Source organism: Camelus dromedarius, chromosome X, assembly GCF_036321535.1.
Source record: "Camelus dromedarius isolate mCamDro1 chromosome X, mCamDro1.pat, whole genome shotgun sequence".
Taxonomy (NCBI): Eukaryota; Metazoa; Chordata; class Mammalia; order Artiodactyla; family Camelidae; genus Camelus; species Camelus dromedarius.
Window position 1 is genome coordinate 85,488,302 of NC_087472.1, and position 25,270 is coordinate 85,513,571.

The window sequence follows — 25,270 nt, forward strand, 5'->3', positions numbered from 1 at the left end:
TTCATAATTTGTTACAGTAGCAACAGGAAACTAATACAGTCTTTAAGAACTTGAGTGTTGCTGTTAGAGCAGGCAGATAGCTAGATATGAGCAGAGAAAGGGGGACACAGGCCAAAAGGCAGGAATTGGGCAGAAAGGAGGGGCACAGGCAAAATGCAGGAAACCATGCATCATGTAAGCACCAGGGGTCCCTGGGCAGAGAAGGAAAAGCAGGAACCTCTGGGTTGATAAGTGGTCACAATTTTTGGGGTGATGAGCGGCCTGGGGCCAACAAAGAAAGGTGAGAAAAGGCAGGAATCTCCAGTGTCCAAATGTAACCTTTTGTTCATTATGTCCTTATTTCAATAAAACTAGCCTTGCAGATTAAAAGTACCCATCATGCACTGATGCCATGACACTTCCAATCCAGACTAAATACGGACAAAAATCTCTTCTCCTTTTGGGAAGGTGGAGCTGGGATGAAAATCAGAGAATATGACCCCAGATTCCTTCCCTCCCTAGTGAATATTCTGCCTATTCATTTTTACAGTCTATGTAACCAACTTGCCAAAGAAACACAGGGCAGCTGCTTTCCTGAGCCTGCCTGCTCTCCCTTTCAAAGTGTAGTATCCAGCCCTTAATGAATCCTCACTTCAGTTTCTTAACCTCCGCATCTTGTCTCTGAATTCTTTCTGGGACGGGACAAGAACCTGGAACACCAGGTACATCCACTGGCAACACTGCTATCAGTCTATTTGAGTTGAAATCTTTCTACTACTTACTGGATATATGACCTTGGGTAAATTACTTCAACTCTCTGTACCTTAGTTTCATCTTGAGAAATGGGATGATGGTAACAGAACCAAACCTGCTGGGTTGTCATGGGTTTAAATGAGAAAATCCTTAGGCTTATCTAACATTTTGTAATTTTGAAATAAATTTAACCATTGCTCTGCTAAGATTTATAATTTAATTTAGTATATTTGTACCTTCTTGCCTATAAATCAAATATTTTTATTTACATAGTCATGGAGGAGGAGGGGTCTAAAGAGCATCTACTTTAGGAGGGGGAATGTATACAGCATCTTATTTAATCCTCACAACTAACCATGAAATAAGTATAATTTTGTTTTCATACAAGAAGACTGAGACTCTGGGAGGCTATTTTTTCCAAGTGACATAGCTAGTAAGAAGACAAATCAAGGCAGCTGGTTCACCATTGCATTCACTACACTTATTTGCTGGATGATGATGTACGAATACGTGCAAATAACCAGGCCAGTGGGCACTCAATGAATAATACTGAGTCTAGACAGACTGACACCCCATTTGACCCACATGAGCACAAATTCCAGCTCTTTAACACCCATCCCTCGTTTTCTGAGAGGTCGAAAGGCAGCGGGAAGACGGTTCCCGCCACGGGAACCCTGCGGGTAAAGAGGAGGGAAGGGGGGGCCAGGAAGGTGGTGTCACTACAACGCAAAGGCGGGGCCTGCGTGGGGCACGCCCCGGGGCATAAACGGGGGCGGGGTCTCCCTGGAGGCCAGTGCGCGGCCGCGGAGCTCGACCCGCCCGTCGCTCCGCCCCCCCCGGGAGAGCCGGCGCCACCATGGAGGAGTACCACCGCCCCTGCGATGAGGTACCGCCCCTCTGCCGCCCTCGAGCGACCCCCGCCCCCGACCGCCTCGCCGTCTGGCCTCCGCCGGGTGGTCTCCCGGCGCCAGGTGTCCCCGAGAGTTGGGGTGCGGCGTCCTCCGAGCCCGGGTCCTCTCCTCGGGGCCGGGGATCCGCCTCGCCCATCCCCGGCTCCCCACCCGGAGGCCCTGAGGGTGGGCTGAGAGTCGGGGTGGAAGGATGGGGGAGTACTGGGGACCGGCGGTGGGGTCGGGGTCGAGGGGTGGAATGCCTGACTCAGGGTGCGGTGCATGGGGTGTGGATGGGGTGGCGGGAGCCGCCCTTCTGCCGGGCGGGCCTTGGAAACCGGTCTCCCCGGCTGCTTCCTCTGCCCTTTAGTGTCCCCAAAGCAGGTGCCGCATCCCCGCCAAGCGAGGCCCAGGTGGCAGAGCCGCTCCCGCTCCCGGGCACTCTCCCCTGGGTGGTCTGGAAGGAGGTGCTTTATGGATTAGGAGCTCTTACTTACTGACTCTGGCTTCCATGAAACCTCACCAGAGCCCCGTGATGTCAGTTGTCATCTTCCTGTTACTGATGGGGTACTCTGACTTTCATGGCGCCTAAGTGACTTGCTCAAAGTTAGAACTGCCAGGAATGACAGATGCTCTGCTTGAACCCGGGCCTCTGACTTACACAACTACAACTCTGGTTTCACTTTAACCATGACGAGGATGAGGCCTGTTGGATCCCAGCATAACCTGTGACAGGGCAGAACAAAGACATTTTCTGCCCAGTGGTGGCCACAGGTGAATGGTACGGTGAAATAAAAGTAGACAGGCACGTGGTGGAGTTGCAGCATAAAATGGTGTATTATTAGACTCCTGGAAGGGGTTTCTGAACCATTCATCTTTAGGGCGTGGGCTTCTGCAGAAGCTAAGACCATATTTAAATTCATAACTTCTATGATGCAGGTAGCATCGGTGGCCACCCAGTACAACCTGATTATCTGGTGACCTTCCAGAAATGGACATCATTTAATTTGTAGACCATTTTTGAAAATAGATAAGGACCTTACTTTAAGGTAAAATGATCATTTTAATAGGGTCAGTTGTGAGACCTGTTTTCATGACATATTCCTAATTATTTAGGGTATTTTTATTCTTTTGTTGTTGGGGAATTATCTGATGTAATTAAATGAGTTGAAACTATTTTAAATCTGTACTCAAGATGACTTATTTTTAGAATTTACTTGCTTTTGAACTAATTTTAAGTTGTGCAGTGGGATTTACAAACCCGATATCATAAAGCACCTAAAAATATCTCCATAGAAACAAAGCATGTATTACCTGAAGTGTTTTGGTTTAGACTGCAATCTTGTCACATAGCCTAGTTCTCTACTCTTGGACACTTCCTTGTCATTAATACTTGCTTTTTTTTTTTTTTTGCAAAGCATGGGCTGGTTTTATTTTCCAACAGAATCTTTTTTTAATATAAAACAAAGATAAAATACTTGCTTTTAACTCGAGACTGTATCAAACTTGTATCTCCACAGGAAAGACTAAGTTGCCAGACCTATTATGTATTAAAGTGACATTAATTTGGAATGATCAAGTATTTTCATAACCTTTAACTTAGGAAAGCCACATTTTTGCCAAGCATAAGTTAAAAAAAATAGAAAATTATCTATTCAGCATTTTTTTCTCATGGTCCACCTCATTCTCACTTAGCTGCAACCATTTGCTGTGTACTGATAACACATACATCCTTATATCCACCTTCTGCTATTTCCTGAGCTTTACAATACAGTGATCCTCAATCTCAGATGTTCATCAGAATTACCAGTAAAGCACTTTAAAAAAAAATGTAGTTGCCCAGGCTTTGTCTCAACATAATGCATCGAAATCTTCAGGGAGGTAGGTGGGGAAAGCATTTTGCGATTTCAGAGGTGATCAAGGTGGGATTAGTAGACTCAGCAGACTTGCTGCCCCTTTTCACTGTGGTCTCCTGTCACTAACACCTGTCTAGGCCAGCCTAGGGTATTCTGTGTAACATCATAGCTACCAGGAAAAGGACGTCTGTGTTGAAAGCAACTTTATCTTTTGTTCTCCCTCTTTAGGTTGGCTTCAATGCTGATGAAGCCCACAATATTGTTAAGGAGGTGAGTTCTATATCTTGTTCATCTTAAAGGCTCATGCATTGATTGAAATTTTTAAAAGCTGTGTTTTGACTTTCAGTACAAAGTTAGAAACCTTGGTATTAAAACAAGATTTTTAATAGTTACTAATTCTTTATAGGGGTGTGTCTATGTTGTGTTGGATGCTGTCGGGCATCTTGGGGCTTAGTCTGAAAGTGATGTTTAAGTACTGGTCTAGAAAACTGGTTTGCTGTTTTCTAAAATAGATTCTCTGTCTTTTGAATAAAAGAACTTTTATTCCATGGGTCAACTATTATTTTAAGAGGGGAAAGTATAGCTCAGTGGCAGAGCACATGCTTATCATATACAAGGTCCTGGGTTCAATCCCCAGTACCGCCATTAAAAAAAATAAATAAATAACCCTAATTACCTCCCCTCCCTGCAAAAAAAAACAAAAAAAATTTTTTTAATATCATTTTAAATGTTAATGCTCTAAAAGTGTATAGATAAATTATATGTATAGAAGAAATTATATGTGTATAGGTAAATTATATGTATAGTATAATAAACATATAATTGTAGTATATACATATATATATAAAGTAAATAAAAGACCATAGAAATATCTGCTTTGGGTTATTATATGCTTTTTTTAAGCTCAATATAATTGGAAAAATAATCCCTTAACATCTTTTAGACACATATGATAGTAAATCAAAATCTTAAGAACAATATTTGAAACATGACATCTGGTCCTCGTGTTAGGCAAATACACAAGATGTTCTCTTTGGGAATCAATTCTGGCAGAGGAACTTTAATTATTCTAGTGGTATCACAACCAGACTACACTGTGGGTAAGGTATTTATGAAAAATTTTAATAGTCCTGAGTCATTTTTAACTGCCAAATCCGAGAGAAAAATGAGCTGGCCCAGAAGGCAGGCTTGTATTGCGGGAATGGCTGTTGGGGTCTGTGTCCTAACAGGCTCTGCCTACCTTTTGGCTTGGCTGGATTGGCCCGCCCCTCTGTGCACTGAACACCTCATCAGTCCATCCTGAGACATTGCCTTACCTGCCTGAATGCTCAGGGCATGAGCTCACCCGGAACTCACCCTGGGCTGGCCTTGTACAACTAGGATCAACCTGAGGTCTGAGAGGGCTGGACAGGCACCTGAAAATCCTGCAAGGGATGGAGGTCATGGGACGGGCAGGAGTGATGACAGCCTCATTTTTCAAAGTGGAAAGTCAAGACAGACTGTCCTTGGTGGTTGGGAAATGAAGAAAAGGATGCTGGGGTATTTGAGGAGTCTTTTAAATGATACCTTCTTTACCCATGTTCCGAACCAAATGAAAAGACCAAAGAGTCAGTAGAAAGAGAACAAAACATCGCCGTTATTATTGATAAAGACTGGGTTGGAGATTGGAGCTCGTTTTGCTAACTCCCTACCTGGTCAGTTCAGACGTTGGAAAAGGCATCCAAGGGAAAATCTGAGTCAGCAGAGAGAAACTCTTAGCCAGGCTGGTACCTTTCATTGGTCTGGGTGGAGGGAGGAGGAGCCAAATACCCATGTCCAAGGCATCTGGGAGATGGGCTATCCCAGATGAGAAGGGTGAAACAATGGTTGTCACCCACCAACCGGCAGCTCGTTCCACCCCCATGGAGAGGAAAAATAACAGGTGGGACAAAAGGCCAGGGATGATAAGGAAAAATGCTCTGTGCAGAAGGAAACATCTGGAATAGAAAAGAAGCATGCTAATGGTGTAAATATACTGAAGTAAAAAGAGTGAATTCACTGCACTGAGGGAAGTGGGGGATGGGGGCAGAGGTAGGAGTTGGCAGGTGGTCTCAGAGAACTAAATTTTCATCTATCATAGCAGGAGCTCTAAGGATGTTGTCTATAATTCATAAATCAAGAACTAGCGATATAAACACTTGCCGACATATAAGTGACCCTTAAGAGGTAAAAAACAGTTGTACCCCAAAGCTGTTTCCTCTGGGGAAAGAGACTGGGGATGGAAACAGGTAGGGATGGGATTCTTGCTTTTCATTGTAAGTTCTTCTATTCTGTTTGATTTTTAAAACCAAAGGCATGTATTACTTTGATAGTTTATTCAGTTAAAAGAACCATGCTTCTTAAAGTGCGATACACATACTTGACGGTGGCTAGGGGGTCCTAAAAGCCACTGGGTGCGTTTTAGAGCATCAGTTTTGCTTACCTACTTGCACGAGAGAGTTAAGTAATATAAATAATTTAACACCATTTTAAAATAAAAACAAACTGATACATTATGGAGTCAAAAGCCAGCTTCATGTGAAATGCTCATATGAAATCTGAGACTTCAAAGACATGTCAGGTTTGTCACAGGTGGCTTTCAGCTACCTGTCTATTCTCTTCCCTCCCCTCTGTCCCTGTGAGCCACGTCTCTTTGCCACTGAGGCATTAGAAAGGCTTTGAGAGAGAGAGAGAGCGTGCGCGCACCATGTGAAAACTTTTCAGCACTTCCCAGATGATTGTATAGTTTCAGCAGGCATTTCTGTTTCTCTTTGGCTGATCTCCTTATTTTCTTTCCTTACATTCCTTGCTCTGAGTTCCTGTACTTATATATTTTTTCCTGCTGAAGTCTTAGAGCCACTCACCTATCAGTGATATGTATGTATTTTATTTACTGTCAATAAAAGAATTTGCCCAGAAACAAATTTTCACTGAAAAAGTGAGTTACAAATAGAATTAACTTGCAGCTTAATCTAACATGTATTTGATTCAGGATACCCAGAGAGTATACCAAAGCCAGTTACTACCTCAACGTCAAACATATATTGTGTGCCTGCTACGAGTCCAGGCCGAGTTTGGCCCTGGGACTACAGAGCAGGTTAAAGACCTCATTATCTAGTGTCCTGGTTAATGGTAATTAAGAAGGCTAAATGTTAATGAATAGTAATTAGCAGGGCTATTTACCATGGGGTCCACAGGCCCCTGATGTTTCTGTTGTTTAGAGGAGAACTGGAAAGTTAACTATGGTCACCATGCTGTATACTAGCTCCTGAGAACATGACCCTCGATCATAGTGGCCCCTCCTTCACTCATCCTTCCCTCTCCCTGGATGCTCCCCTCACACACTCTCAATTCCCCTCTTCTCTTCCCCTGCTTGATTACCTGTTTCCCATGAAGGAAAGGCGGTCTCGGGGGAGGAAGAAGTTTCCCAAAGGCTGTCAGCTTGGGAATGGTAAAGCCAGAATTAAAACCCTGCTCCCCTGACCTTGGGCCACTGACTCTCCTAACTCTTCATGCTACTGAACATTCTAGGGTAATAATTTGAGCTACATTATTGCCTTCAACCCCTCTAAATTTAATGTCTCTTTCTACATTTTATGATTAGTGAAGATTTTATACTATCCAGCTTAAGATTCCATAGTAGTTAGTGTCTTTATGAACCTTTACTATAGTCCAATTGTAGTAAATGAAAGCTGCCTGCATGTGCTTGTGCGAGTGTGTGTATGTGTCTGTCTTATTAAGCTGGATTCTATAAATAAATTGAATGAGTGTTTTACTCTCCAGGCTCTATCACTTGAATAAAAAATAATAGCAACAAAAAAAGTCAGAGAAAGGCAAATACTGTATGATCTCACTTATATGTGGAATCTTAAAAAAAAAACCAAACTCACAGAAACAGAGAGTAGAATGGTGATTGCCGCAGGGTGGGGAAATGTTGGTCAAAGGGTGCAAACTTCTAGTTATAAGATGAATAAGTTCTCAGGAGCTAGTATACAGCATGGTGACCATAGTTAACAACACTGTATTGAAGGTTGCTGAAAGTAGATCTTAAGTGTCCTCACCACACACACACACACACACACACACACACACACACACACGATAACTATGTGAGGAAATGAATGTGTTAACTAACCTCATTGTGGTAATTGTTCCATGATATAACATGTGACAAATCATCACGTTGTATACCTTAAACTCACACAATGTTATATGTCAATTATGTCTCAATAAAACTGGAAAAAAAAATAACAGCAGCAATCATGATGATGACGGTGATGATACCTATCATTACTTATATGCCTACTCTGCGGCAGTGACTGTGTATGAGCACGTGGCATTCCTTATCTCACCCCATCCTCCCAACAACTTGACAAGATGAGGCTGTTATCCCTACTTTAAGGATAAGGAAAATAGGGGCTTCAAGAGATTAAGTCACTTGCAAAAGGTCACACAGCGAGGAGGTGGCAGAGGTGACCATGAACCTACAACTGTGATACTAAACGAGTGCTCCTAAACAAGCTTCAGAAGTGGATGAAAGTAAGCACTGTGGAATATTCTTTAACTTCTTCTAGAGCACCTGAAAAGTAGTGTTTGCTGATTATTTACTTTTAGTGGCCAAGTGTGTTCATTGTTTTATAGCTAAGCAGTTACATAATATAAATGAGGATATAATTATTGTACATGAGAAATATATTTCAAAATTGGTCTCATCCTTTGTTTCTAGCATCTGAAACCTAGTTCAAATCCCAGCTGTTTCAAAGCCATTCTTTAACCAACTGATAGCACCCTTTTAAAATCTCCACCCCCAAAATCCTTTTATGACATGGCTTATCACCCTTGATTAGTCTTCCTCGTGTTATAGAGTTCTTTTATTAGCTTCTCTCTTAGATTGTTAAGTTCTTTACAGTAGAGGCCATGTCCCAGTTATCTTTATATGGCCCATAATGTCTCACAGAGTGAGAGAATGCATGCGGAAATGCTTTGAAAATTCTAAAACAGTTAGCGACAATGCAAAATATTTACCAGATGCATATTTTCTAAGATGTTTTATTGGGTTATAAATGTATTTTATTTTTTGCTGCAGTATATGTATAGTTTGTTTAATTGTCCTCTGCCTTTTTAGTGTATAGATGGAGTCTTGGGAGGTGAAGATTATAATCAGAACAACATTAACCAATGGACTGCAAGCATAGTGGAACAATCCTTAGCACATCTGGTTAAGCTGGGAAAAGCTTATAAGTATATTGGTAAGTATCGGCGTCCTCCTCGCTAGTTTACTCACTTTTGTCCATGTGGTTTTCTCTGAATTTAGAGAATGTAAATGAGTGATAGACACTCACGTTGGATACTAATAGGGTGTGAAGGACTTCTGACTTACTTATCCAAAGATAATCTATGATAATACCTAAAAGATGGAGATCTTTTGCTACTCAAAAGCAGTTTGAGCTCCTGCCAACCATCTACTTGTCTTTGGTAGCATCATCTGTTACATTTGCATCGCTTATCTCTTTCCTCTGAAACTCCCTCACCCTGTCTTCCTTTCAGTAGCCCCATGCCTTCTCACATGTAGGACTCTGAAGTGCCAAGCAATGATTGTAAAGTGGAATCTTTTCTTTGTTTCTGTGTCTGAATTATGCCCATGGGACAAGGCACATAATTTGGCCCAGACTTTTCCTGCAATACAATCACCATTGTTTTGGCACGGGGGCAACAGACAGGCTAGATGCAGTGGGGTCAAAATTGTGGTGGTAGATCATTGAGACAAGAGACTTATTTTTTTCAATCCATTTGCTGAATGCTTTCTTTTCTGTTATTTTTTAAATAGCTTTTAGAGTTCTGAGCTCAAACAGTTATCTTTTCCTTTGTAATTGTTCTCACTCAGCAACTTTATTTTTAGTGACCTGTGCAGTGGTTCAGAGGAGTGCATATGGCTTTCACACAGCCAGCTCATGTTTTTGGGACACCACATCTGATGGTAAGAGACTTTAAGCTGATTCAAACAAAATCCAGCCTCTAGCAAAGTCACATAGTGCACTTATTATCAGATTCTTATTTATCTCTAATTAAATCCTCATAAGAATTTATCAACAGAATTACTTTGTACCTAGTAACAAGTATGCCTTCAGACAAATATGAAATACAAAGATTTAACAGATTCCAGGAAATAAGATATTAAAACCTTTGAAAAAATGTATATATATATTCCCTGGTAATTTTGATGTTTTGCTGGTATTTCAGAGTCCTTTTTTTGTGTGTGTGTGTTTTCAGGAACCTGTACTGTAAGATGGGAGAACCGAACCATGAACTGTATCGTCAACGTGTTTGCCATTGCTATTGTCCTGTAACAGGCTAAAAATGTTCGGCCAATGCCATTAACTTAAGAATTTGTCAGTGTATCCTTTCTGAAAAGAGTAACAGTTCCTTGTTAATGTGCTAGATGACAAGTGTGCAATATGCTTCAAAACTATCAACAAAAACTGACTAGTACAAGCAAGCAATCTCATAGTGGGCAGATTATCTCATATTCTATACAGCATCGTTTAAATAGAAAAACTTAATGTTAGCGAAAATCAAATGCAGAAATATGGCATGACTTGACAATACAATCTTACATTTACACTGGCTTTTCACTAACTATATGTACCTAAGGAGATGGGGAAATCCATTCAGATGCTTAAATTCTCTTTCAGCGAGAAAAATTAACAGGAATAAATATATGAGCAAAAAAGCTGCAAGGATAAATGTGGAGGAAAATGGTAATAGTCAGTTAACACTTCTTAGCTTTTTATTTCTTCGCCTCACTTAGTTGTCCACATGATTTAGTGGAAAGTAATTCCATTCCTTTTTTTCTATCAGCTAATATTAAAGTAGCAACTATTATTAACTTGTTTACATTTTCTGAGAATTGTTGAATCAGTTTTTAAAATGTCAGATTCTTGGATTTACATTAGAGGGCAAATTAAACCTGGTAACGTGAATTCCCCAATTAAACAAAATAGTTACAGTGTATGATGAAAGTATATGACTCTAACAGCTGCCTTACAGTTCACTCATTCCATGTAGAACAAATATTTATTGAATGCCTATTATGGGCTGTTTCTCTGCTAGGCATTGTAGTTATCAGTATGCTGTTCAAATTCTAAGTTTCTTTTGGTACCTGTTGAGTTGAATAACTAACATTTATGTTTGGGGAAGGAAAAAAAAAAGTTGTTTTACAAGAGAGGCAAAAAGTGAATCTGGCTGTCCAGATAGAAGTAAGCAAATGAAAAGCACTTACTGCTGACAGAATTATAGATGTAATTTTAAGACTTGCTCCTAGCAAGCAAAAAAAAATGCATAAAATATGCAACTTGTAGTTAAAGGCCTTATTAGCAGTCTAATTTACAAATAGTACATTTTTGTCATTGCTTTAGTTACAATCTTCTGTAAATAATAATTTTAAATACTTATTATGCGGGGTTCAAATTGAGTGGAGTCAAATATAAATTAAAAGTACACAATCATTAGCAGGTTATTGAATATCTCAGGGCTTATGAAATGTAGTTAAATTTATTAAGAAAATAAAAGATGAAAAATTAGGGTACACAGCTGGCCACCAAATGTGAAGTCAATACGCTAATTAGTCTTGAAAACAAAATCAGTTTTGCGTATTACCACTAACACTACTACATATAGGGAGTGGAACCATGGTTCACTGAATTCTGGGGGGAAAGAAAAGCTTAGTACTGACAATATTAAGATAGTATTCTTGTAGGAATACTATGTGCATGTTGGATATTTTGCTGAGTAACAGTAATTGTTGAATGTTTAAGAAGAATATTAAGAAAATACAAGGAGGGTTTAATGCAGTGATCTACATTTTGGGCAAAAATTCTCAGTCGTCACCTTTATGTTATTTTACACTGCTGGCTTTTGTGCCCTTGAAGATTATAATAGTGACCAAAATATCTGTGCAGCTAAGGCTTGTTTTTGTTTATTGTTATTGAAGCCTGATTTTAAAAGAATAATAATCAAATATACCTCGTGAACTTGCTATCTGCTCTATTTCTAGTTAAAATATAATAAAGATTATCTTCCTGCACTGTACGTTTGCTTCTGGATGATCATTGAATAGTTAAAGAAATGGCATTCTCCTTACTCTAAGAAATTCTAAATAAGAGGAATGAAGAAGAGAAATGAATGTCAGACCACATAGCTATATTGTACAGAATAAATGCCATTAAAATAGCAACCCGAACCCAGTATTCACCATTACAACATTAATAATAGCTCCTATTTTATGCCTTTTATTTTATGATTTTTAACACAAACTTTTTTTAAAGTCAGTGTAAAATATATTCTGTAACTATTAGCTTTTAATGACTATTTTTGGCAAGGAATTTTGTCCCTATTTGTCAACTTGCAATTGAGTTGTTGCTGTTTTTTTTTTTTTAATTAAGGACTTTAAGTATGTAAAATTAGGGTATTCAGATGTAAGTACTAACTCGCATTTTTGTAAAGCTATAATTTTATGTTTGTAAAGCACCAGTATACAGCCTAAATGATGGCAACATCTCATTACATTTTCTCTGGTAAAAAGTACTTTTTTGCTCTTATTTCCAAGTTGGGTGTTATCTAATTATGAGTCACTGAAAGCATTTTCACCACCTACAGTCATCACATTTTTAAGGTAGTCTTATGATGCTGCAAATTATGTTTTCAGAGTTTGAGTAAAAAACCTTGTCTATCCTTGATAACAGTTTTTTAAAAGTGGGAGAAAAAACTGTGATTTTTTTTCTGGGAAGGAACTAGGTCTTTTTTTTTTTATGACAAACACCAAAGCAAAGTTTGAGATGAATTGAAAAATTCACCCCATGTGCTAGAATCTACCCAAGGGGAGCTTGTTTTGTAATCCAGAAGGTGGAGCTATATTTGTGGCTAAAGAGGCTTACAGATTCAATGTCTGATAACTCAGTAAAATTGACCTTTGCATATTTACTAAATTCCCTACAGAAGAATCTTAAGCATTCAGCCCTTACAAGATTTAGATAGCCACCATCAATATACATTAACCTCAGTGGTCCAAGAGATGCTAGCCCACCTTGTCTAATAGCAAATCCCGTATTTCCCACTGTGGTCCCACTTAACGTCACTCTATGTCATCCTTCGATATGTAGGATATGTTGACAATCCAGGCCTAATTAGAAATGACCCCTAATTACTTCACAAAGAGTATCTTTCCCCAAAATGGTTTCTGAGGATCTCAGGGATGAAGCTGGAACTTTGTACAGACACTCGTAGCGTCACTGGTATGGTATGTATCTTCCCTATAGGACACAAAATGTGGGCAACTGCCCCCACTCTGGGGTGCTTTAAATGAGGAAGTTTCTTTGCAGTTCTTCCTAACAAGGGCAGCAAATTTGATGCCTGGGCTTATCCAGTAATGTATATTGAAATTTCTTCATGCCAAAATATACCTTTTTATTTTACTGAATGCTTCATCTTTTTAAATATTTTTATGTATGCCAGCTTCTAACTTGAGATATTTCAATCTGGGTGTCTCAGGGCAGAGTTTTACATGAGGCAGTATTATTACTCAGTGAAAGTTCTGTTGACTTGTTTTCATCCCCAATAATGCCTAATGAAGAAAATCTCCATGAAAATTAATAGATTGTAGCATGTACTGACTTTTCCTTTAATTTCGTAGGCTAGGGATTTGGAGTAAGCTGCATGAGCTAACGCAGGCTTTCACAGTTAATGCTCACTCAGAATACCACCCAAAATCATCAGCGTTAGAGAGGAGTGGTCTCTTAATAACTAAATTGAAGCAAACTTGTTCTGTAAAGGGCCAAAGAGTAAATATCTGAGCCTTTGCATCTACTCAAGTATGTGGTTGTAGTGTGCAAACAGCCACAGACAAGAAGTAAATGAATGGGCATGACTGTGTTCCAATAAAACTTTACTTACAAAAATAAGTAGCAGGCTGGCCAGAGTTTACCAACCCCTGGATTAGAGTAAGAGGTGTTCCCTATACCTAGTCACTTAAAAAATTATATCTTAATTATTTGAGAACTTTTTTTTTCTTTTTGTTGTTCTCAGTTATTAAAAAAACAAATGGTACACAAAGCACTTTTATATATTATATTTTTATTATCTTGGACTCGGAGGGACCTTACTGGTAAACCAAACTTGTACTCTATTAAAAGAAAGAAGGGCTACAAAGCAACTGTTCCAAAACTAAAGATTTTTTTTTGATGTATATCACCTAACTTTTCACTAGTTTATAGATAATTTTATATCTTATAATCTCCGAGTTCATTTTACAACCTTATTTTAGAGATTATTATAAAAAGGTTAATGTTTTGTTATTTACTGATTTTTTCTTTTTTTGTGGCTAAGATGGACATCTAGTCTACCAAGAGAATCACCTATGCATAGTGGACATGGTAGTTGCCCATTCAGTGCCTCCTATTAGAAATCACACACACACACACACACACACAAGAAATTGCACAGCCCACAGACGAAATAACCCTGCCCCATAATTTAGGGAAGCAGATGTTCTTTACTCAGGAACGGCTACATATTGCACTTGGCATGAGCACCTGACCTAAGGATGGTTTATTTATAGATTGGTTTTTAATCTATAAGGTGGCTGGGATATATTAAGCTAAGCAAAGTAGTTCTATCTGAATTTTGGATCAGAAAATAAGGAGAGCATTATTCAACATGAGAAAAAGGGAGCAAATGAAGAGAAAAGCAGGAGGCTTGTCAAGGATTCATCCAAGTTTTCTTATTGGTAGAACTGTCATCACAGTTGCCCTTTCCTCTCTCTACCACCCCCTAGTCCAGGGAAGACAGGCCAAACTTCCAATGCCAGCAATACTGGGAGCACTATTGAGAATGGTGTCTGCAGCAGTTGTGGCAGAGAGAGTTGTGTATTAGGCAGGGAGCAGATTGATAGGAATGGTCTGGCAGATGGCTTAGAATCACACGGTGATTAAAAAAAAAAAGAACAAAAACCTGTACACGAATGTTCATAGCAGCATTATTAGCAATAGCAAAAAACCAGAAATGATTTAGATGTCCTTCAATGGGTGAATGGTTTAACGAAATGAATGGTTTAACAAACTGTGGTACATACACAGACTATTACTTAGAAAAAATACACATAAGAACTTACATGAATCTCTGGAGAACTGTGCTAAGTAAAAAAGCCAAACCTAAAAGAATACTGCGTGATTTGACCTATGTAACATTTTTGAAATAAAAGTTAAAAAAAAAAATGGAAAACAGATTAGCAGATACCAGAGATTAAAGACAGTGGAAGGGGAAGGAGGTGGGTGTGGTTATAAAAGGCCAACATGAGGAATCCTTGTGGTGTTGGAATTGTTCAGTATCTTGGCTGTGCTCGTGGACATAGAAACTTAAACATTATAAAATTGTGTAGAACTAAATACACACAAATGAGTACAAGTAAAACTGGGGAAATCTGAATAAAGTTGGTGGATTCATCAGTGTCAATATCCTAGTTGTGATATTATAGTAGATGTTTGCAAAATGTTACCATCGTGGTAAACTGGGAAGAGGATCCAGGGGATTTATCTCTATTACTTCTTATGACTGTATATGAATTCATAATTATATCAATAAAACTTTCAGTTAAAAGGTGAAGATGAAACAAAGATAATTTCATATGAAAAACAAATATAAAAAAGCAGATCAGCTTTTGATTGGTTTTGTCTATAAATTCTCTACAAACGGTGCGCCCCCTTACTGCTTACACCCAGAGACCACTCCCACCACTCCCCATGATACGCCACTGGATAGAGACATGATAAAAGAGAAAAAGTGAGACACCAGAACAGTCAGCCTCTTAATCTGGAAAATTCTATGCTTTGACTCTTAAATTTGAGCTCTGAAATGATTCATTGTAGCAAGGATAGAATACACTTAGATAAAAGAAGTATTAACTTTCCCTAAGGTATATCAGAGATACGGAAGAGGGCTAAATACTTCAGTAAGAGTCAGAGCACTTAAAAAAATTTTTTTTATTTCTACTTTTTTTTTGGAGGGGTGAGGTAATTAGGTTTATTTATTAATTTTTTTAATGGCGGTCCTGAGAATTGAACCCAGGACCTCGTATATGCTAAGCATGCGCTCTACCACTGAACTATACCCTCCCCCCAGAGTGCTTTTTATATACTACATCTTATTTATCCATTTGTCAGTCAATGGACACTTGGATTATTTCTCATTTTTCACTATTACGAAAAATGCTACCATAAACATTCATGAACAAGTTTCTATGTGGACACATGTTTTCATCTCTCGGGCATATGCCTAGGAAGGTGACTGCTGGGTCACATGGTATGAAAGGTGAGGTGACTACTGGATGCTGGTAAGCAATCAACAACGCCCACTCCCCTTCCAAGAAAGAAATGCTCTCTCACATAATTTTTGAAATATATTGCCATCTTGATCTAGTTTCTGTTTTCCCTCTTGGGATAGATATGGATATAAGAAATGCTTTACTTTCTCCTTAACTCTTGTATTAGTTTTATATTGCTGCTTAAAATTAGTGGCCTAAAACAACACGAATTTAGTCTCTTATAGTAAGATCTGGAGGCCAAAAGTCCAAAATGGTCTTACTGGGCTAAACTTGAGGTTTCAGCAGGGCTGTGTTCCTTCTGGTGGCTCTAGCTCTCATCCATTTTCTTGCCTTTTCTAGCTTCTAGAGGCCACCTACACTTCTTGGTTAGTGGTTCCATCTTCAAAACCAGAAGTGTAACAATTTCAAATCTCTCTCCTCCGTGACCTCTGCTTCTGTCATCTCCTTCTCAGACTCTGAGCCTCCTACCTGTATCTTTCCCTTATTAGGACACTCTGTGATTACACCGGGCCCACCCAGGATAATCTCCCCATCCCAAGATCTTTAACTTAATCACACCTGCAGAGCCCTTTTGCCATGTAGCATATGTACACGTTCTGGGGATTAGGATGTGGATACCTTTGGGTGGTCATTATTTTGTCTATTATCACATGACGCTGAATGTCAATGACTCGGTCTAAGTATGAGAAAAGCCATAAGAAATAGTGAGGACTGTGACATGTTAGCACATGCCCCTTAGAGGGAGGCACATCTCGGCTCCAGCCATTATCAACATTTAGAAACAAGGTCTCAGGGTTCCCTAATCTTACAGCTTTGCAAGAAATTCAGAAATACTATGATGTGAAATCTCTCAATTTCAAAATCTCAATATTTTTCGACATTGGTGTTTGGACGTAAGGGGACTTGAATAGTATATCTCTTCCCTACCTGAGTCCTGAACAAATTAAGAGACAAGGAGGAAGCCAGATTATAATCAAAGATCAACTTCCTGTTGGAGAATGGGACTTACCTGAGGGAAACTGGTCTTCTTAACTTTGAGCCCCAGAACTAGAATTACCACCCAGTCATAAGCAGAAACATACTCTCTCTGGTGAATCAACCAAGAGGAAGGTAAGAAGCCACTCCACTTCCCAGTGCAGGAATGAGGGATAGAGTAAAGAAAGATGAGGAATGTCATGTAAACTGATGGTTCCCCACGTGGAGAACCACATGCAGGGAAGCCTGAGTGGGGATTAAGCACTGCCCCCTTAACACCTGGCACTGACTCGGCCTCTTTAAAACACTGTGGAGCCTAACATTGTACAGGCCAAAGAAAACATGTCTGTGGGTTAATGTGGCCCATGGTTCATTAGTCTGTCTCGATTTCATGGTCTACCAGCCCTTGCCTTCCCCTCCCACCTTATCCCAGTCTCCTCCACTGTTTGGCTGATGTGGTCAGGCACCACCAGTGGTCAGCATGCAGGGAGAAGGAAGTTAAGTCAGCTACTGTCCAGCCTTAAGAGCAACGAAGTACGTCTGGGAGCAGCTGTTATCGTTGCAACCTGGATAATGTGAACTAGGGAGTTACTGCACAACTACTGTTCTATGAATCAGTAGGATGCTCTTTGCAGAGGGAAGTTTGTCACATTTTTAAGTGTCATAGCCCGTGATCACAGTTCTTAAGATCCATACAACAGAAATAATAACACGAATGGATAAAAAATATAACTTTTCCTTGCAATACTGTTTGGAAAAGCAAACTAAGAAAAAAAAAAACAACTAAAATATCCACCAATAGGGGGAGAAAGAAATAAATGATGGAGAAAGAAGAAATCAAATACGGAGAAATAAATTATGGAGAAGCAAAGGAAAGAATAAATTCTGGAGAAGTACCACTTTTTACTTTATGTATTATATGGTTAGAAACAGCTAAACAGTTATACTTAACTTTTAAAAACTTAATTTAAATTACACAATATACATGTGTAATTTAAATACATGAATGCATTTTTTACGTAAAGTCTTTGCATATAGCAAAAGCTTAACAAGCCCCTTGCCCTCCATCCTGCCTCGTTTTGGTCTCCCACCCCGCCATCCTTTCCCAAATGTAATATGAGGTAACAACTGCTCTCATTTTGATGTATATGATTCCAGGGTTTTCCCCACATTTATATACATATACGCATGTATTGTTGGAAAACTGTCTATAATATATATTATTCTGCAGATTGCTCCTTTTAGGCAACAGGATGCCTTTGGGATTTTTTTTTTTTATGTCAACATGTATAGACCCACCTCCTTGAGTTTAGCTGCTATATCACACGGTATGGAGAGGCCCTCGTTTATTCCTTTTCCTACTGGTAGACATTTGAGTAGTTTACAATGTTCCACTCTTACAAACAATGCTGATCTGAATACCTTTGCCCAAACCTCCTCAGGCCCATGCGTGACTGTTTCTCTAAAACCTTTTAAAAGTGGGATTATTTGGTTCTGAGGTGTGTATCTTTTAAATCTGAATAGATTGTATTTCTTCTGTAATTTTTTGGAAGAAGAGAGAAAATAATAAAGAGTCTTGGAAATGGCAAGCAAATATATTTGTACATGGGTTCCCATATATATATTGCATATATTGTATATTGCATATATGGCTAAAGAGATGCTGTTCCAGCCCTTAAAATTATCCATATTCTAAACTGGAATTCACATGAATGACATATCCCCCCTCCCAACAAAGCACAAAAATCATACACATGGCGGCTGCTCTTTTTGTCCTGCTCAGGATACCGTAGCTAACCAGCTCTTTATATATAATCATGTGTATGTGTGTGTATGGCGGGGAGGTGTGCATGCATGTGTGCTGCATAGAACTTATAATATGGTTTCTTCTGGAAGACTGTCCGGAACCACAGCAACTGCTGGGGCAGTAGGAGGGAATTGTGTAAATGTCAGAAATCTAATGGAGTTTGAATTATCTGGAACTCAAGACTGGTAGGTCTAGGGAGCCAGGCAGAGAGAAAAATGAAGGATGCTGTCAGATTTGGTTTCTCATTGGTTGAGCTGCATAAGGTTTGTTGAAATATCTAAAATCCCACAGAGCACTATTCACTGGGATCAGCTTCATTTGTGCCCATAGCTTTGCCTCTCTGGGGCCAACAAGAGCACTTGACTGGGAGTAAGAAGGCCTACCTTTAAGTCCTGGCTCCACCTAAAGTTGGCTAGTAATCTTGAAGTAATCATTTCACCTTTCTTAAGATGTACTTTATTCATTTATAAAATGAAGAGGGTAGATTATGGCCTTTTCAACGTTAGCATCATGGAGTAAAAACTCCAAACCAAGAGTCTATCCATTTACCAGATATTTGATGCTGAATTGGCCCTTTGTATCTGCCCAGGAGCTTCTCTGGTACTTTTCCCCTCATAATATATTATAGGGCTTTACAGAACCAAAATGGGACAAGGAGAAAATCCAGTGCTTAAGGCTGGCACCAAGCAAGGGAGCAGGTTTGAGCAGGAAGCTTGGCTGAAGCGGGCCATGATCCAGAAGCCGGAAAGACAGAGCAAGCGTGATCAGCACCTGAGGCCAGAAACCTTTGCCACGGTGAATCATATTCTTCTCCAAGTCAGCATACGTGACATAGCTTATGAGAAAGGCCAGTTCTACAAATGACATTTACAAATTCCCTGATTCTTTGCTTTGAATGGTTCAGGGCAGTTTCAGAGGAAGGGCTTTGGAACCCTGTTCTGTTATGTCACCATCTTGGTCAGTATTTCCCAAGGGTCGTCCACAGACCACCTACAGTGGGAAAACCAGAAGTGACAGCGAAAAGGAAACACCCAGGCTCCATGCCTGACAAGCTGAATCAGAGGTGGAGGGTGATGTGAGGATGAATTATGAATTGAAATTCTCCGCTTTTGGCATTCTCCTCTGGTGAATTGTATGCATGTTAAAGAGACATTAGCTTTGGGAGTCAACTATGTCCAGGACATATTTTAAAGATAAAGTCTCCAGTCACACAAAATCAAGAGTAAAAAATATGTTGCCAGGCAGAAGTAAGATGCAAAGAGTGAAGAATCCATAGGGGCTGTAGATGCCTCCAGCAAGTGCAAGTCCGAAGTGGGAAAGTTAGGGATGGCCAGAGTCAGAGTGGAGTGAGAAAGGTTCATCCTAAAGTCATAGAATCCAAGAGCCGGAGGGCACCTTGAGGTTGCCTGTGCCAGTCTCCCAGCCCCAGAAGAAATCTTTTCTACAAGCATGTTTGGTAGAGGGTCATGAGAGGAGGTTGTCGAGGGCCTGGATTAAGGGGTGTGTTTGCATCCAAGCCTACCTATAAGGGTAACGTCTTCCATTAAACTGGTCCCCTTTGATGCTGAAGTCATGTGAGTAAGGAGGCTTCGTCAGGTTTCAAGAAGGAAAAATTTGGGGAGATCTTTATCCCAGGCAAACACACATGTGCACACACTTCTGGGTGGTACAAGCTTTGAAAGAACCTTGAAATTTTCATTTTGCCTTCTCTTCTTCAAGGAATTTGTCTTCCTGTGCAGTTTAGCTGCACTGCCACCAGGGGACAGAAGGATGCCATCAATTGTGTCCTGAAAGCTAAGCTTCAAAGACCATGCTCTCTCTGAGATTGAAAACGATGGCTCTCTGCTGGCTTTGATCACTTACCCAAGATGTAGAGTCACAGATCTCCAGCTTTTCCGATAAGCATGTCCATTTGTTCAAATGGTTAAAGTATGTCAAACTTTAAACCTGTTATGCTGGAACCTGCATTTCCCAGGCCTCTGAATGTAAGTAGGAGAAACAGGGCAGTCACTGGTTTGTAGCGACTCTTCCTCAGAGAATTCACCAGAATTCCAAATCCTCCTGTTTTATTCAAGCTCTCTCATTTGTATTCCTCAGTGGCTGGGAAGGGCCTCCTCCTGCCAAACTCCCAACACCTACTTTCCTTCCCTAGTGTCTTTCCACACACAACACAGGGTGAGGTCAGTAAGCCATGCAGTGAATGTTTACTTAATGTTCATTACGTGCCAGACACTGCTCCAGGCTCTGAGGAAACAAATGAACGAAAGTCCCCGGTTGTGGAGCTCCCATTCTAGTGGCGAGGCAGACAATGAGCAAGTATGTTTGGATGGTAATAAGTGCTAGAGAGAAGTAATAATAAGTAAGAAGGAATGCAGGGGAGAGAGGGGGGAGTGGTTCAGGGAGGGACAGTAGTAGGGCTGCTGTTGTAGATGGGCTTGTCAGAGCCGACCTCTCTAATAAAGGTGGCATTTCATCTGCAATAGGAAAGAGGTGAGGGAGGGAGTCACACGGATTTGTGAGAGAAGATGCATTCCAGGCAGAAGGAACTGTAAGCGTAAAAATCTTAAGGTGAAACCAATCTCGATATGTTTGAGGGACAAAGAAAGTGGCCCAGGTGGCTGGAACTGAGTGAGAAAGGGAGAGAGTTAACAGGAAATAAGACCAAACAGGTCACCAGGGACTTGAGCATACAGGACCATCTCCGTGTGGGATGATGTCGCGCTGATGCCTCTGAGCAGAGGAGTGATGTGCTCCCTGTGGCTGCTGTGTTGAGAGGAGACTGTAAGTGGGTGGGGACAGGAGCAAAGAGCCCATTTAGGAGGTCACTGCAATAGAGAGATGAGGGTTGCCCAGACTGGGATGGTCGCGGTGGGCATGATGAGAAGCAGGGGAGGTCAGGTTCTGGAAATGTTTTGAAGGTAGGGGTGACAGGAGTTGATAATGAATTGCCTGTGGTGTATGGGAGAAAGAAGAATCCGAGAGAGGCAGATGGAGAACTCTCCCAGGCAAATGGAGTCTCTCTCTATGTACTGGAAGGGAAAGGACTGTGGGCCTGGAAGGGAAAGGCAGTGAAGTAAGAAGACCATGAGGAGAGTGTGGGGTCCTGAAAAGTCAACTGAAGAGAGTTTCGCAAGGAGGAGGGTGTGATCAACTATGTTACATGCTAATGAGGCAGATGGCATCCCTTCTGGCTGCAGCTGTGGTGACAGTGGCTGTCTGCCTCACGATCTCACGGATATCAGCAGACTTTTCTGTCATGTCCAACACTTGCTAGTTCTCCTTTCCCAGGTGCTAGAAACATTTTCATACATGACCTCAAAACATAATTATCCTCCATACTCTGTTCTCAGTTTCCAGTTTCTTCGAGCCCCACTAGATGAGAGAAAACTGAACTCTCACCCTGCATCGGGAGACCAAGGGACACACCACTCAGAGTTCCTCTCCATCGTGCCCTGTTCAGTTTCGGGAGTGAGTATGTAAGAGGAACCCAGCTTTCTACATTCAAGGTGGTTCTTTTCCACCTAGAAAGTTGCTTTGGGTTGACCATCCACAGAACACCTAGGGATTCAACGAATATCAACCCCTCCATGGCCATTAAACTCTCACACCCCCTCTTCCCAGATAATCACAAGTACTCCAGCACTCACAGTGGCCCTAGATCTGGAAACCACACTGCACTGTATTCAAAGATTATGCCTTAAGCATTTTGTCAAAGTCAATGGAATTACTAAAATAGTTGCATGTCATTCTCACTCAATTGTTAACTGTTTGTTTAAACATCATAACCTAATTTTACTCTTATATATTGTCACTAACTAAACTTCTAGGTTTGAAAGGAGAATTCTCTTCCCAGATCATCCTTTGTGGTAAATTCCTACCCTCCATCCCAGTAAACTTCAGTATCTCCGTTCATTTACCTCGATCCTTCATCACTACTCCATGAAGATACAGGGTAGTAGTTACGTTTGGTGGGAGACACGCCACCCAGATTCAAATCCTAACTGCTCTGTTTCCTAGATGCATGACACTGGGGAACTTGCTTAATATTTCTATGTCTCAATTTTCTCCCCTGAAAAGTAGGAATAATAATTACAAAGATTCAGTGAGATGAAGCATTTAATGTCCCTTGCACATAGTGGAAGCAAGATGGAACCTGCCCCAGCCTGGGTCCATAAAGAAGGAAAATGTTGAAGAGTCTCCTTTCACCCCCAGCCAACATGCAATGGTCATGTAGTATAGCAAGAAGTACACTTTCATTGCTTTAAGTCACTGAGATTTGGGAGCTGTTTGTTACTACAGCATAGCCTAACCCTGTCTTACCAGCACAGAAGTTGAGATCAAAAGTAGAGCATACAGTAACAAAGCCTAAAATGAATGATTTTGACACAGTGATCTGTTGGGGGACAGCAAAGAAACAGGTACCAAAGGCTGAAAAGGTGACGATCTCTGCTATGCAGAGGCAAGGCATTTGTTAAAATTTTTGCCTATAGTCACTTGGGAAGAAAATCATTGATCTATTAAGCCTGTAGATCTAGGAGGGAAAGATAGAAAACTTAATGCTGGTACTGTGCTGTTGGTTATTAACTGAGAATTGATTGGTTTACAAGTAGAAATTACAGTAACTCCTGGGTATCAACCAATATTCCTGGACTTTGAGCTTCATGCCGAGACAGGAAGGGAGAAATTTGGGGCTGTCAACCTTGGGCAAGGGCTGAGTGTATTTGGCATCCCACAGGATCATCAACTGGTGCTGCTCTCCACAAGCGTCCAGGATCACTTGTAGGCATGTGGCAGGATGGCCCTTTCCAGCCTCCTTGATATTAGGTATTGTATCAATAGTATTAGGTACAGCATCAAGAAGTAAAAAGTGAAGCCAAAGAAGTAAAAGCAGTCCTTTTTAAGTCACATTAAAAAGGCGGGGCTCTATTCTGAAGCAGTAGAAAGCCTTGGAAAGGTTTTCAAAAGAGGGAAGACAGAAAATGGGCTTTCCAGAATTGCATTTCCCACTGAAACTTAGAATAGGCTTATGTTTTGTCAACAATATCTGTGCACGAATCTGATCATGTGAAATCTGATTGAAATATACAAAAAAAAAAAAATAACATAACATAACATGGAGTAAAAGTGAGGATTCCCTTTCAGCTAACCCCAAATCCCGCTTACTTCCTCAGAGTATCACATCAATATTTTGGTGTGCATCTTTTCAGACCTTAGCCATACACCTAATTCTTCTGTGATCTGCCTACAGGCAGACGTCAGAGATGCTATAGTTCCAGACCACCACAATAAAGCAAATATCTCAATAAAGCAAGTCACACGAGTTTTTGATTTCCCAGTGCATATAAAAGTTATGTTAATACTATACTGTAGTCTGTTAAGTGTGCAATAGCATTATGTCTTAAAAAATGTACATACCTTAATTAAAAAATAATGCTGTTGGAAAAATGGCACCAATAGACTTGCTCCGCGCAGGGTTGCCGCAAACTTTCAATGTGTAAAAAATGCAATACCTGCAAAGCACAATAAAGGGAAGTACAATAAATTGATGTATGTTTGTATTAACCCTAAAATTAGAAAACCAATGGCATTTACATTATTATGACATTATATTATATGATAATATGTAAAATAATATTAACTTCAAGCTGAGTCATGTGCTAGTATTATTTTTCATTCTCTATGGATATAATGTCATATCTGTACCACTAAAAAGAGAATATTCCTAGAGTTATGTCAGAATGGATTCCTGGTTTTGTCTTTTTTTAAATTTTCATCAAATGCTTGTACCATATGCTCAGCAACCCAACTCTCTATTACTTTACTTATTCCATTAAGTTCCTTTATTTCCTGGAGATGTGATTTTGCTTATTTGTGCTCTCTCTTTTCTCTTCTTGGTGAGCTTGGCCAGAGGTTTGTCAATTTTGTCTACTCTTTCAAAAAACCAGCTCTTGGTTTGATTGATTTTTTCTATTATTTTTTAATCTCCATTTTATTTATTTCCTCCCTGATCTTTATTATTTCCTTCCTTCTGCTGACTTTTGGGCTTTTTTGCTCTTCTTTTTCTAATTCTTTTAGCTGGTAGGTTAGATTCTTCATTTGAGATTGTTCTTTTTTTGAGGAAGGCCTGTATCGCTATGAACTCCCCTCTTAGGACTCCTCTTGCCGCATCCGATAGATTTTGATGTGGTTATGTTCTCATTGTTGTTTGTCTCAAAGTATTTTTTAATTTCTCCTTTGATTTCATCATTGACCCATTGATCTTTCAGTAGCATATTGGTCAATCTCCATGCTTTCCTTTTTTTCTCCTTTCTTTCTCTGTTGTTGATTTCTAGTTTCATGGCATTGTAGTCAGAAAAGATGCTTGAAATAATTTCTATCTTCTTAAATTTGTTGAGGCTTCTTTTGTGCCTGAGTACATGATCTATCCTAGAAAATGTTCCATGTGCACTTGGAAAGAATGTATAATCTATTTTGGGGGGATGTAATGTTCTGAAAATATCAACCAAGTTTAATTGTTCTATTGTATCATTTAGTTTCTGTTGCCTAATTTATTTTCTGTCTGGAAGATCTGTTTAGTGATGTTACTGTGGTGTTTAAATCTCCAACAATGATTGTAGTC

The 25,270-nt window shown here is 40.0% G+C and overlaps 2 protein-coding genes across 3 annotated transcripts in view; one reads left to right on the plus strand and one right to left on the minus strand.

The window, feature by feature from the left end:
• The window catches only part of SYTL5 (synaptotagmin like 5), a 303,237-nt gene that overhangs the window by 261,820 nt on the left and 16,147 nt on the right, over window positions 1-25,270 (minus strand). Inside the window, exons 2-3 of the mRNA XM_064483299.1 lie at window positions 24,067-24,161; window positions 20,515-20,630 (exon numbers count right to left, since the gene is read on the minus strand). The gene's annotated coding sequence lies outside the window, so the exon portion shown is untranslated. The remainder of the gene's footprint in view (window positions 1-20,514; window positions 20,631-24,066; window positions 24,162-25,270) is intronic.
• Window positions 1,525-11,579, plus strand: DYNLT3 (dynein light chain Tctex-type 3). 2 transcript variants are annotated; one of them, XM_031445500.2, is made up of 5 exons: window positions 1,525-1,618; window positions 3,707-3,748; window positions 8,622-8,745; window positions 9,396-9,473; window positions 9,767-11,579. In XM_031445500.2, exons 1-5 carry the CDS (start codon window positions 1,589-1,591, stop codon window positions 9,841-9,843), a joined length of 351 nt encoding a protein of 116 aa, XP_031301360.1. In that variant the 5' UTR covers window positions 1,525-1,588; the 3' UTR covers window positions 9,844-11,579. The 2 variants fall into 2 exon arrangements, with proteins under 2 accessions (XP_031301360.1, XP_064339367.1); XM_064483297.1 differs by lacking the exons at window positions 1,525-1,618; window positions 3,707-3,748 and adding an exon at window positions 7,662-8,035.

Coding starts and splice junctions, on each gene's coding strand:
- DYNLT3 (XM_031445500.2), top strand. CDS start 1,589: ATGGAGGAGTACCACCGCCCCTGCGATGAG. Junction 1,619..3,706: donor ACCACCGCCCCTGCGATGAG/GTACCGCCCCTC, acceptor CTCCCTCTTTAG/GTTGGCTTCAATGCTGATGA. Junction 9,474..9,766: donor TTGGGACACCACATCTGATG/GTAAGAGACTTT, acceptor GTGTGTTTTCAG/GAACCTGTACTGTAAGATGG.